This window comes from Mytilus galloprovincialis, chromosome 6, assembly GCF_965363235.1.
Source record: "Mytilus galloprovincialis chromosome 6, xbMytGall1.hap1.1, whole genome shotgun sequence".
Lineage (NCBI taxonomy): Eukaryota > Metazoa > Mollusca > Bivalvia > Mytilida > Mytilidae > Mytilus > Mytilus galloprovincialis.
The window spans coordinates 102119653-102131906 of NC_134843.1; the positions used below are offsets into that span (position 1 = coordinate 102119653).

The 12254-nt window shown below is 30.6% G+C and overlaps 1 protein-coding gene across 13 annotated transcripts in view; it reads right to left on the reverse strand.

Annotated features, from left to right (window-relative positions):
• Nucleotides 1-12254, reverse strand: part of LOC143080974 (kinesin-like protein KIF28) — a 77679-nt gene that overhangs the window by 11756 nt on the left and 53669 nt on the right. For 5 of the 13 annotated variants that reach the window (XM_076257198.1, XM_076257197.1, XM_076257196.1 and 2 more), the window contains exons 22-28: nucleotides 11931-12224; nucleotides 8603-8878; nucleotides 6884-6931; nucleotides 6224-6238; nucleotides 3906-4073; nucleotides 3204-3332; nucleotides 2626-2676 (exon numbers count right to left, since the gene is read on the reverse strand). In XM_076257198.1, coding sequence (XP_076113313.1) covers nucleotides 2626-2676; nucleotides 3204-3332; nucleotides 3906-4073; nucleotides 6224-6238; nucleotides 6884-6931; nucleotides 8603-8878; nucleotides 11931-12224 — 981 coding nt within the window. Of the gene's footprint in view, nucleotides 1-2625; nucleotides 2677-3203; nucleotides 3333-3905; nucleotides 4074-5106; nucleotides 5128-6223; nucleotides 6239-6883; nucleotides 6932-8602; nucleotides 8879-11930; nucleotides 12225-12254 lie in introns of all 13 variants that reach the window. The other 8 variants (XM_076257200.1, XM_076257199.1, XM_076257192.1 and 5 more) reach the window with 6 other exon arrangements.

Below are 12254 nucleotides of genomic sequence, written 5' to 3' on the forward strand. Positions count from 1 at the left end.
GTTGTACTATAGTATATATGGAATGCTTGGGGAAAGTATGCTCAATCATAAGGTTGTACTATAGTATATATGGAATGCTTGGGGAAAGTATGCTCAATCATAAGGTTGTACTATAGTATATATGGAATGCTTGGGGAAAGTATGCTCAATCATAAGGCAGTACTATAGTATATATAGAATGCTTGGGGAAAGTATGCTCTATCATAAGGCAGTACTATAGTATATAGAACAAAATACAAGGAAAAACCTACATTCTTTATTATGTATTCTATGCACTATTCACTGACACATTATTTATGGGGGAAAGGTCATTATATGTTTGGGGAAATCTGTGCTTTTCCTAGGTAGCATTGAAATACATAGAATAATCTACTTGCTCTGTTTGCTAATAGCATTTATTATACCTCATTGGGAAACTATACTTTTTTACATGAGCTTAACCAGATGCTCCGCAGGGCGTAGCTTTATACGACCGCAGAGGTTGAACCCTGAACAGTTGGGGCAAGTATGGACACAACATTCAAGCTGGATTCAGCTCTAAATTTGGATTGTGATTAAATAGTTGACACAGCATAGGTTTCTGACACAGAATGAATGTGTTCTAATGAACTTAAAATTTTTGTTTTCTCTTAGAGCAATTCACTATGTTGTTGAATATTAATCCTCTCAAAAAAATGTTTGAAGAAATTTTCTTTTTTATTTATGAAATTTCAAATGAGAAAAATTGAACCCAATTTTTTTAATCACATTCCCCTTTCCGTTATTCCAAAACTAATCTCAATTAAAATTTCTAATGGAGTTTGCAACAATAACTACTCATTTAAATACATCATAAAATATTAAGATGTAAAAAAACTGCTTGTTATCACTGAATTCAATTTATCAGTTGGTAGTAAAAAGTGAATATACATTGTATATTGTATATAACAAAGATTTAAGTTGATTCTGGACAAAGAAAGATAACTCCAATTAAAAAAAATCTTGCTATTGCACAATATTTTGCAATTAGATATTTCTTGCTTACTATTCTGGACAAAGAAAGATAACTCTAATTAAAAAAAAATTTGCTATTTCACAATATTGTGCAATTAGATATTTCTTGCCATTGCGCAATACTGTGCAATTGAAAAGACTTGCTATTGCACAATACTTAATATAATAATTTTGGATCCTGATTTGGACCAACTTGAAAACTGGGCCCATAATAAAAAATCTAAGTACATTTTTGGATTCAGCATATCAAAGAACCCCAAGATTTCAATTTTTGTTAAAATCAGACTAAGTTTAATTTTGGACCCTTTGGACTTTAGTGTAGACCAATTTGAAAACAGGACCAAAAATGAAGAATCTACATACACAGTTAGATTTGGTATATCAAAGAACCCCATTTATTCAATTTTTGATGAAATCAAACAAAGTTTAATTTTGGACCCCGATTTGGACCAACTTGAAAACTGGGCCAATAATCAAGAATCTAAGTACATTTTTAGATTCAGCATATCAAAGAACCTAACTGATTCATTTTTTGTCAAAATCAAACTAAGTTTAATTTTGGACCCTTTGGACCTTAATGTAGACCAATTTGAAAAGGGGACCAAAGGTTAAGAATCTACATACACAGTCATGACAGTTAGATTCGGCATATCAAAGAACCCCAATTATTCAATTTTGATGAAATCAAACAAAGTTTAATTTTGGACCCTTTGGGCCCCTTATTCTGTTGGGACCAAAACTCCCAAAATCAATACCAACCTTCCTTTTATGGTCATAAACCTTGTGTTTAAATTTCATAGATTTCTATTTACTTATACTAACGTTATGGTGCGAAAACCAAGAAAAATGCTTATTTGGGTCCCTTTTTGGCCCCTAATTCCTAAACTGTTGGGACCTAAACTCCCAAAATCAATACCAACCTTCCTTTTGTAGTCATTAACATTGTGTTTAAATTTCATTGATTTCTATTTACTTAAACTAAAGTTATTGTGCGAAAACCAAGAATAATGCTTATTTGGGCCCTTTTTTGGCCCCTAATTCCTAAACTGTTGAAACCAAAACTCCCAAAATCAATCCCAACCGTTCTTTTGTGGTCATAAACCTTGTGTCAAAATTTCATAGATTTCTATTAACTTAAACTAAAGTTATAGTGCGAAAACCAAGAAAATGCTTATTTGGGCCCTTTTTGGCCCCTAATTCCTAAAATGTTGGGACCAAAACTCCCAAAATCAATACCAACCTTCCTTTTGTGGTCATAAACCTTGTGTTAAAATTTCATAGATTTCCATTCACTTTTACTAAAGTTAGAGTGCGAAAACTAAAAGTATTCGGACGCAGGACGACGACGACGACGCAGACGCCAACGTGATAGCAATATACGACGAAAAATTTTTCAAATTTGCGGTCGTATAAAAACTATCAGAATCAAACTATGAAATGAAAAAATTATTATAAACAACATCACAATACTGTCGTCTTTTCCTCACTTTTTCAAAAATAAAAAATATTATAAAAATAAAATAAAATTGAACAAATAAATATATCAACAAATATTGCATGGGTATTTGATAGTTTCCCTGACAAACCCTCTTCATGTTAAACTGATGCCATTAAACCTCAAACCAATCTTACATTTGGGTGATTAGATGTTTTGTCTTTAGATGATTGTTGTAAGCGTAGAACCTGTAAAACAACTTATGTCTACATGGAACATTTCAAACATTACACATTGTTTTCATGTCATCTATTTCTAATTTTATCATTTGGAAATATAGTATTTTCAAGCATGTAACTTCTACACAATATGTTGGAAATGGCATACACAAGTGATATTTTTATTTTTTTCTCTCCTATAAATTATTGATATCTAAGGTCCAAAAGAGAAAAGTTCTAGATATACTACAGCTGAATAAAAAAAGATTTATTTCATATCAATTTGTATTTATTTCTGAAATAAAAATTGTGAGTTTACATAATAATTGTTTAAGAATATTTAACAAACGGGAGATAACTATTACAAAATAAGACCCAATATACAGGATAGATGGATGCTAAACATCCAGCACTACATTGTCAGGACGAAACAGAAGTATGAACCATACCTCCTTTATCTAAAGCCAGGTTTTGATCACAATAGTTCAAAAATTATAAACATTTGATTTTCATGAACAATAGAAAGGTCAATGATCTCATAAAAATTTTATCATTACCGAGTTGAGAAGCTGTACTCTGGTCCTTAGTCTGGTACCAGTACTATAGGCTACTGCTGATACAGTTCGGTAAAAAGGCTCAAATTGTTTCTCTTCCTCCGGCTTGTTTTTCCAGTCTTCACATATTTGCTAAGAACACACAATAAACATGATGAATGCTGTTTATAATTTTGTCCAAACATTCACACAATTCATGATGATTTATTTATACACTAATTATCTTTATGATTATTTAAACTTAAAGTTTCATATTTTCAAATTTTATCTGAAAGAAAATCTTCAATCTTATTAAACACTGTTTCCCATTGAAATCCTTTGAAGTAAACACATCTTCATTAAGAAATATTTTTAATGATTTGTGGTCAAGATATATTTCTGTAATTATACTTATTTAATGATTTGTGGTCAAGATATATTTCTGTAATTATACTTATTTAATGATTTGTGGTCAAGATATATTTCTGTAATTATACTTATTTAATGATTTGTGGTCAAGATATATTTCTGTAATTATACTTATTCATTTTCCATTAGCTTTGTTATAAATATGCATGACATCATAATCTAAAATAAACTTGAATGATATTTACCCACAATTCCTTGTATTTTATAGATTGTAGAAGCTTATAAATGTGTGAAAAACTTTTTTGTACCTAAACAAAGACATTTAGGATAATTTCACAACTTTTTGTTTATTAATACCTGCATTCTTCTTTCCTTCTGTTGAAGTCGTTCATATTTGCGTTGTAGAAGTACAACTTCTGTTTTCAGATGAGACTGATCTGACATTGTCTCTGCACTAAATATAGTATTCCTCCGTACAGAATTCTGAGGATTACCGTGCTCCATAGAGTCCATCTGTCGTAATTCCTGAAGACAAAAATAATTCTCATTACTAGGTTCTCCAGTGAATTTACAAACTTTCAGATTTCAGATATATGCATTGCTAAGCCCAAACCCTGTATTGATTTTGTTTGTGAAATGTGTGTACAAAATACATTTTTGAAAAGAAAATAAAGCAAACTTGATTCATTCATGATGCTGCTAGAATCAAGATATTGTTTATGTAAAAAAATCAATAATTCTCATTATTTAACTCTTTACATTGTGAGCAATGACTTTTTCAAAGTTCCTACATGGTATGCATTTTTTTTTCAAAGCTGTACAATTATAAACATTGTGTGTAATAATCATGAACATTCATTCTATCTCACTTCATTTAATGTATAAAGATTTATTTTTTTTAACAGGATGGTTAACATGCAATAAAACTGACTGTTAAATCAGCATTACAAGTTTACATTGTAAGTAATCTATGTATTTCATTCATCTTCAGTGAGTACTAAACCCACAATCTCAAAACACACCAAGGATTATTTATTTTACAAATCCACTCATTAATTGCAGCAGTTTTGGTAAGTTATTGGTAATTGCTGTTAGTCAATCACAACTGGTAATGACCAAGGAGGATTTAAAGGTTAACATGAAGTGAAGACATCTTTCTTTAATGCTGGGTTACTGTCTAATTGACATACATGAACATTTATATTAAATCTACTTTCATAATCGTAAGTAAATTATTCCATAAGTTGAATCCAAAGGATCCTCTTTTACCAGTATAATGTTGAAATTCAGAAATTTGGGAAATTTGGGAAAATATGAAAATATGAAATTTGGAAATTTGGGAAATTATGAAATTCAGAAATTAGGGAAATTTGGGAAAATATTAAAATATGAAATTCAGAAATTTCAAATTTTTATGTTTTCCCAAACACATTTTTGTGTAATGTCAATACAGAAATTATTCAATCAGAAATTTAACATAAAATTGTTGTATTGTACAGGAATAAAACATGTTGGAGATAAAACACAGAAGGAGTTATCTAACAGTAAGATTACATACACTAGTGATGCAATATAATGTCTGTGAAGTAAGAAAAAAGAAATTAAAGTGCAAAAATCGAAACACAATAGAATGACCAAGCTAACTTTTACATAATAATAAAAAATAGAAAGGACAGTTGGTGTCACAGATAAAACAGTAAAACCGATATCAATAATTCATCCATTTATAATATTACAGAGAACTCTCCCTTTACCACTTATGTGGTATGATTATCAATGAGACAACTCTCCACCTGAGTTCAATTGATATGTATGTAAGCAACAATAGGGCACTATACATCGTTCAACAATGAGAAAAAAACACATCATATAGTCAAGTCTATATTTGGGGAAAAAAGGGAAATAATTAAGTCCTGTGTCATATAGATTCCACAACTGTCACAAGTGTGCTGTGATATTTCTCCTATCAGGACAGCTAAATTTTAATAATGCGAGGCGCTTGCTGAGCTTTTTAGATAATTAAAATTTAACTGCTGAAAGTGCAGAAATATCATAGTAGACATGTAAATAGTGGTGGAATCTGTTTCTCTAATGATTTTGTCCTGCCTTTTCAAAGATTTGCAGAAAGTTTCATTCTTTTTCATAACACACAATAGGAAATTTCAGAAGAAACTACGAAAATTTGACGTCATAATTAAATTTCGACCAATAATTTGCTGAGAACAGTTATGTCACTAGTGAGGAGAAATATTTGTTTCTTAAACAGATCAAGCAATGTGAAAATAGCACAAAAATTAAAGAAAGGTATTTCCAAAACAACAGAGTTCCCGAAAAGTGGTTGGTTGAAGGTCAAGGCTTCCAAATTTTGCAAAGGGCAGACAGAATTTAGGAAAAGTCTGAAATAAGCAAGACTGATATTATAAAAATCCTTTTTTTAAATCTGGGTAGCAAATGTTCACTCTTTCAGAGATGTAGTATTATTTCTACTTTTTTATGAAAAGGGAGGAAACAATGGCAGAGCAAAATATTTGTGTCATTTAACGCAGGCAGACATTTATATTCAAGTCCTTCCTGATCAATTAGCTGTAAACCTTGGTTGAAGCATTCAGTGAAGCAGTATATAAATAAATGTTTAATGCACGACAGTGTGTACACACAAACTAAAAAAAGCTTGCCAATTGTCTCATCTCCTGAAAACATACACAAGTGCAAACGTTATTATATTTAAATTTATTTTATTACTCATTCACTATTCAAAAGACCTACATTATCACAATGCCGTTTGCTTTGATAGTTATTTTTACTTTCATATCATCCATGTACATTTACTGTTCGTATACTCTTTTCATTAAGTTTCCTTTATTTAAACAGAAGATTTTTCATTTCAATCTAGTTTTTTTTTTCGAAATCTAAAATCCTAATTTTTTCAATGACTTTTTTTATGTCATTATTTATCAAATTTTGTTTCAAACGACCACTTAATTATTATATAACTCAAAACACACACTAAATCAACCAGCAGTTGATGATTTACAATTCTTAAGAAATCCCATTTCATTTAAACTTAAATTATAAAACAGAATTCTAAATTATTTATTTTTCCACATTTAAAATTAGTATTTATATGTCACCACTCCATTGCTATATAAACACACACACAGTGATTTACAATTTTAAAGAAATCACATATAATTCATTTATGAAACAGAAATTCAAATTAAAATTTGTTCCCCTATTTTATATATATAGATATACCAGCACTCCATTGTTATGTAACCACACACTGTAACCCTTAGCACCCAGTGACTATTATCACTCAGTGACCAATCATTTACCTCGTATTTTAACTGGGAAGGATTTTCCTTATGTATATGATTCAGATCCTGTAAATTCATGTCAAAACTTCTTATAAATTATCTCCCTTTGATTTCTATATCAGGTGGTATGTAGGTTCCTGTCTCTAATTTTCAAAATTCAATCTATTATTTCTGTCATTTTCCTTGACAAATATCTAATTCTATTTGTCTTCTCTTGTTATTTCAATGGGTTTTAGGGGAAGTACAAATAAAGGATTTATGTCACACACTGACAATGGAATTTGTTTCCATCAGATGCATTTGGCCATAAGGCCACAGTTTTTTAATTTGTTGGTTTACGGATTTTCCCCATGAAAAAGTCGGGTCGGTCGGTCGGGAAAAAAAAAAAAAAAATATCTTTTGAAGACAGAAAAATATGCAAAATCATTATATAGTTCACCTTTCTAACAATATGTTTGTTATGCTATTTTCTACATTAGAGAATGCCTGTACCAAGTCAGGAATATGACAGTTGTTATCCATTCGTTTGATGTGTTTGGACTTTTGATTTTGCCTTTTGATTTTGGATTTTCCTTTTTGAATTTTCCTCGGAGTTCAGTATTTTTGTGTTTTTACTTTTTATCATCATTTCTTAAATTTTAGTTCGATGAAATATTATTGCTCAGCTTTTATAAACATCGCATGATGATTGTCTAAAAATTACAGTTAAAAAAAAGGGGGGTGCACGGTCAAAGACGAAATAAAATCGTCATTTCAGAAACAAGAAAAATAGATTTGCGTAGCTCTTAATCAATTCCAGAAAACTTGGTGAATAATGATCTTCAAGCAAGAAAACTGATAAAGAAAAAAATGTAAAAACGTCGTAAGAAAATAAGTTTCAACACACGTGTCAAAAACCTAATGGACTCGTCCACTGGAAAAATGAGATTATCGGGTTAATCTGTTGTCTCGCATTCCCGTTTTTTATCCAAATGGACAATATTTTTTTTTATTATCTATGAAACAAGAAAATTCCAAATGATTTGTTAATTTTCAGTACTTCAACTTGATGCCTTCACCCTGTCCACAGTTGGACAAGTCTATTTCTATAAGATGATGCATCTTACGGACTGATGACAAATAAGGGAAACGAACTTATTGTGTAATTGGTTTTAAACACAAGTTTCGTTCTGCAAAATTATTTGCGCAAACGACATTTCAAGGTCAGTTATAATTGATTTGTCTATATTTAGAAATGTAAACTGGAAGTTTTATTTTTTCACAACAGAAAGTGTTATCAATTTTGTTAGTGATTAATGCATTGCAATCCATAAAAAAGTTATTTTAATTATTTTTCAGGGATAATGCATTTGTTAGGGTCGGCGGGAATAAAAAAGCATGAAAAGTCAATTTTATTTTTATTCTGGAAATTGGCAAAATCGGGTAGGCGGATCCGTAAACCAACAAATAAAAAAATTCTGGCCTAATCATAATATCAAATTTAAAGAATAAGACCTCTCTGTTCAATTGACCACTTGATGGCTTCCCACCTGTCCTTAATTTCTATTTAGATAAACAAAACAACAACATTAATTAGATTGTAGTGGCTGTATATTTACTATATTATACATTAATATCATATTTTGTGTTTAAAAAAAACTATTGTTTTGTTTTTGGTATATGTATAAGTTTACAATGTTTAATTCTATCTAGTAAAAATAAATATATTGATTACAAAACTTCCTATAATACACTTACCCTGGTTGTGAGCTTGAGAAGTTTGGGGTCAGGAACTGTGTCTTCTTGTGTCCCATAAACATGAAAACAAATTGATTTAGTCTCAAAAAATTCTAAATGTTTCTTCTTTAACTTAGTAATTTGAATGACTTTAAAATGTTTGAACTCAGGAGTTAATGTATTTTTCATTGTAGGTGTTTCTACACTGTCTCCCTTACTTTCCACTTTGACAGAATATTTGACATTGATTCCTTTAGAAAAACGAACTTTGTTGATCTCTGCCTTGTTAACTGTCACCTACAAATATAAAAAAAATCTATATTGGACATAATGTTTTACACATTGTAAACTTAATTTTTAAAATTATTATTATAATAATGTACACATTGTAAACTAAATTATAATAATGTACATATTGTAAACTAAGGCCGTGTTTGGGCCGTGTCCAGTAAACATGTTAACATTTGGTTTAATGTAATGTACACTAGTTTCATACATTAAATTTGTTCACATCTATACACCTTGTTTAACTACCTGTACATAAGATTTGTTCACACTTGTAAACTATATGTCATTATAAATGTTCATTACATAGAACCGAATTCAAATTTGCGAAACAACTTTTCTAGCAGTTAGGGAACGACCATTGACTTTAACAAAAAAGGGGGGGGGGATTGATTTTTCCACAATTTGATTTAAAAAAAAAATCGAGTCATATACAGATGATTAGAATGAACAAATATTCTGAATTCAAAGTTTGCCAATACATTATAGTATTAAATATTGAATTGGTACCATTGAAAAAATACTAAATATAAACTTTGGTGCGAGAAAAAGTTCTGACTCAAACCCTCCCTCTTTTTTTTTGAAGTAAAGTGGTTGCTTCTTTAAGAAAGCCATTTTAATGATTTGCAGTAGTTTAAAGATGTCTCGATTGGGCATTAAAAACGTAGGCTGCATGAGCGTGCTTACAGACAAAGAAAAGGAATTGCTATGTTAAGGATCACTACATTTCTATCTTTTCTGTTTGTTTTAAATGGTATTTTTTTCTCCAAAAGGGAGGGGGTAATGTTTTTTTTAAATTTCTGATTGTATTTCAACGGATCTGAGATAATACACAAACAAACAATTAACCTCACCCTTTCTCAGTAACTAATTTATGAATGAATCGTTTTTTGAGTAAAGACCAGTGGCAAACATTTCTGTCAGTGTGTACGTCCAGTCGATTCGGAAGACCTTTTCAAATGAATTATGTTTTCGGCAATGATGATGGATGAGTCTTGATTAGGGGTTAATAAGGCTACGTAAAGTGTGTTTATAACAAATAAATATATCAAGTTTAGACAAATATTTCTGTAAAGAACTTTATTAATAATTGTTATACGTATCAATTTTATATAAAAATTGTTTTTTTTTAAATTTACATGGGAAAATTAAAGTTCTGAATGTCTAGTTTTGTGTACACATAACCCACACATTCATGAAAGGGAAGGGTAGAAGTTACGACGTAAGGAACATATTCGATATCATTTGTGAAATGGTTATTCCATAATGGTCAACCAACTCGTGATGGCGTCTATAAAATTTATGAAGGGATGATTTCAATTTCACCATTTGGAACTCTTGGTTTAATAGCTTCCTTGTGAGCAGCAACCCTCTATCAAGAAAATCATGATAGGAAATGCAAGCACAGGAATATCAATTGGGAGATATATACCCTGTATGCAGGTGCTGCTGGAATGTTGCTACTTAGAAATGGAAAGTTCACAATTGGAAAACTGAAATCATCTCTTTTGTCATAAAGTTTTGTTTTCAATCGACCTTCATTGTCAATTTCTAGATGTAAGTCAAGATATGAGGCAGACTAACTGTATCTGTAGTATCCTTTATCTCTAGTTCTATGGGATAGATGCGTTCCAAAAAGACACCAAATTTTGAATTATTTAGTGAAAGAACATCATCTATATAGCGGAAAGTAGAGTGAAAAGATATCGCTAACTTCTTATCTTTCTTCCTAAGAAGTCAGCCTCATAATAATAAAGAAACAAGTAGGCAAGTAGACATAAGAGATGAAGACGATCACATATCAATATGAAGTAACTATAACTAGGTCAGCACTATTCAATATAATTATGACGTCTTAAAAGGCTATTATATTTTTTTTCTTTGACGCCTTACTTCGACTTCATAACGCCAAACTCATATTTTCAGTTGGACTTTGAGAAGGAATTTGACTGCTTTTTTAAAACATTTAGCTGATTTAACCTCAAGATGCTTCATTTTAGGAGTATAAAATATATTTTTGAACAAAACTTGGTACATTTTGACGGACCTGAATTTCCAGATAATGTAAAACAAAGGTTCTGGAAATTCGGGTCTGTCAAATTTTACCAAGTTTGGTGTTAAACTTATTTTATAATCTCCTAAAAATAAATCAGATAAATGTTTTAAAAAATGCAGTCGACATGTTCCCGCTTCGGATGGAATTGTTACTTATATTATTATTTTTGTAGGGATTAATTGGAAATATTTTGCACAAACAAACACATAAAAGGTAAGAATTTTTATATATGCAATTTTTTTTTAGCCTTCAATGAAAATTTGATGTTCAAATTGGGTCTCAAAGTTGAGAGCAAAATATGCTCTCAAAGTCCAACCGAAAATGGCGGCTTCAGCAATTTGACGTCGAAGTAAGGCGTCAAAGAAAAAAATTATAATAGCTTTTCAAGACATCATAATTATTTGGACTAGGTAAGCACAATTCCTAGTGGACTGTTAGTCCCTGAAACTTTTATAACTTTGGTGTGGAGGTAAAGGCTTTCAATATAATGGATTTTATGCGAGTATCATACAATTGAAAGGTTAAGCTAGCTATTAAACAAGGTTAAACTGTCTATTTTCTACATATGAAAGTGCCTGTACAAAGTCAGGAATACAACATTTGTTCTCCATTCATTTGATGTGTAGGAGTTTTTGATTTTGTCATTTGATTAGGGACTTTCAGTTTTGACTTTTCCTCAGAGTTTGGTTTTGTTATTTCACTATTTTCCTCATTTCTATTTAAATGTGTCCCCTTTCTTTTATAGACAGGATGATTTAGACCTGGAGATATTGTATAGACATCAGTCTATTATAGAAAACTATATGTTTTCCTCTTAAAGTCTTTTAGTCAATTTTGTTTTATTTGGTTGCTGACAAATTGATGGATACTCTAAATCTCCTTTCATTTATAATTACCTTAAAGTTGTACGGTTTACTAAGCAGATCTTTAGCATTTTCTACAAATATTCTTCATCTAACTGCTTCCCATTGGCTGCGCAGGGGGTCACATGAACATATAAATAATTACCTTAAAGTTGTACGGTTTACTCAGTAGATCTTTAGGATCTTCTACAAATGATTCCTCATCTAATGGCTTCCCATTGGCTGCACAGGGGGTCACATGAACATATAAATAACCTTCTTCTTGACCTTTATAGTCTGTTATCAACACTTTGTCGTCAAAATCTAAAGCATAACAAAGTGATTGTAAAAACACATTAGCAGTCCCTATTAGCACATCTTCTGTCGGCTCCCAGAATGGATCTTCTTCTTTGGGTACTTTAGATACATCTTCTCCATCCAAGAAACGCTGATATAATTCCTGTAAATGTTAAGACATACAAATAATATA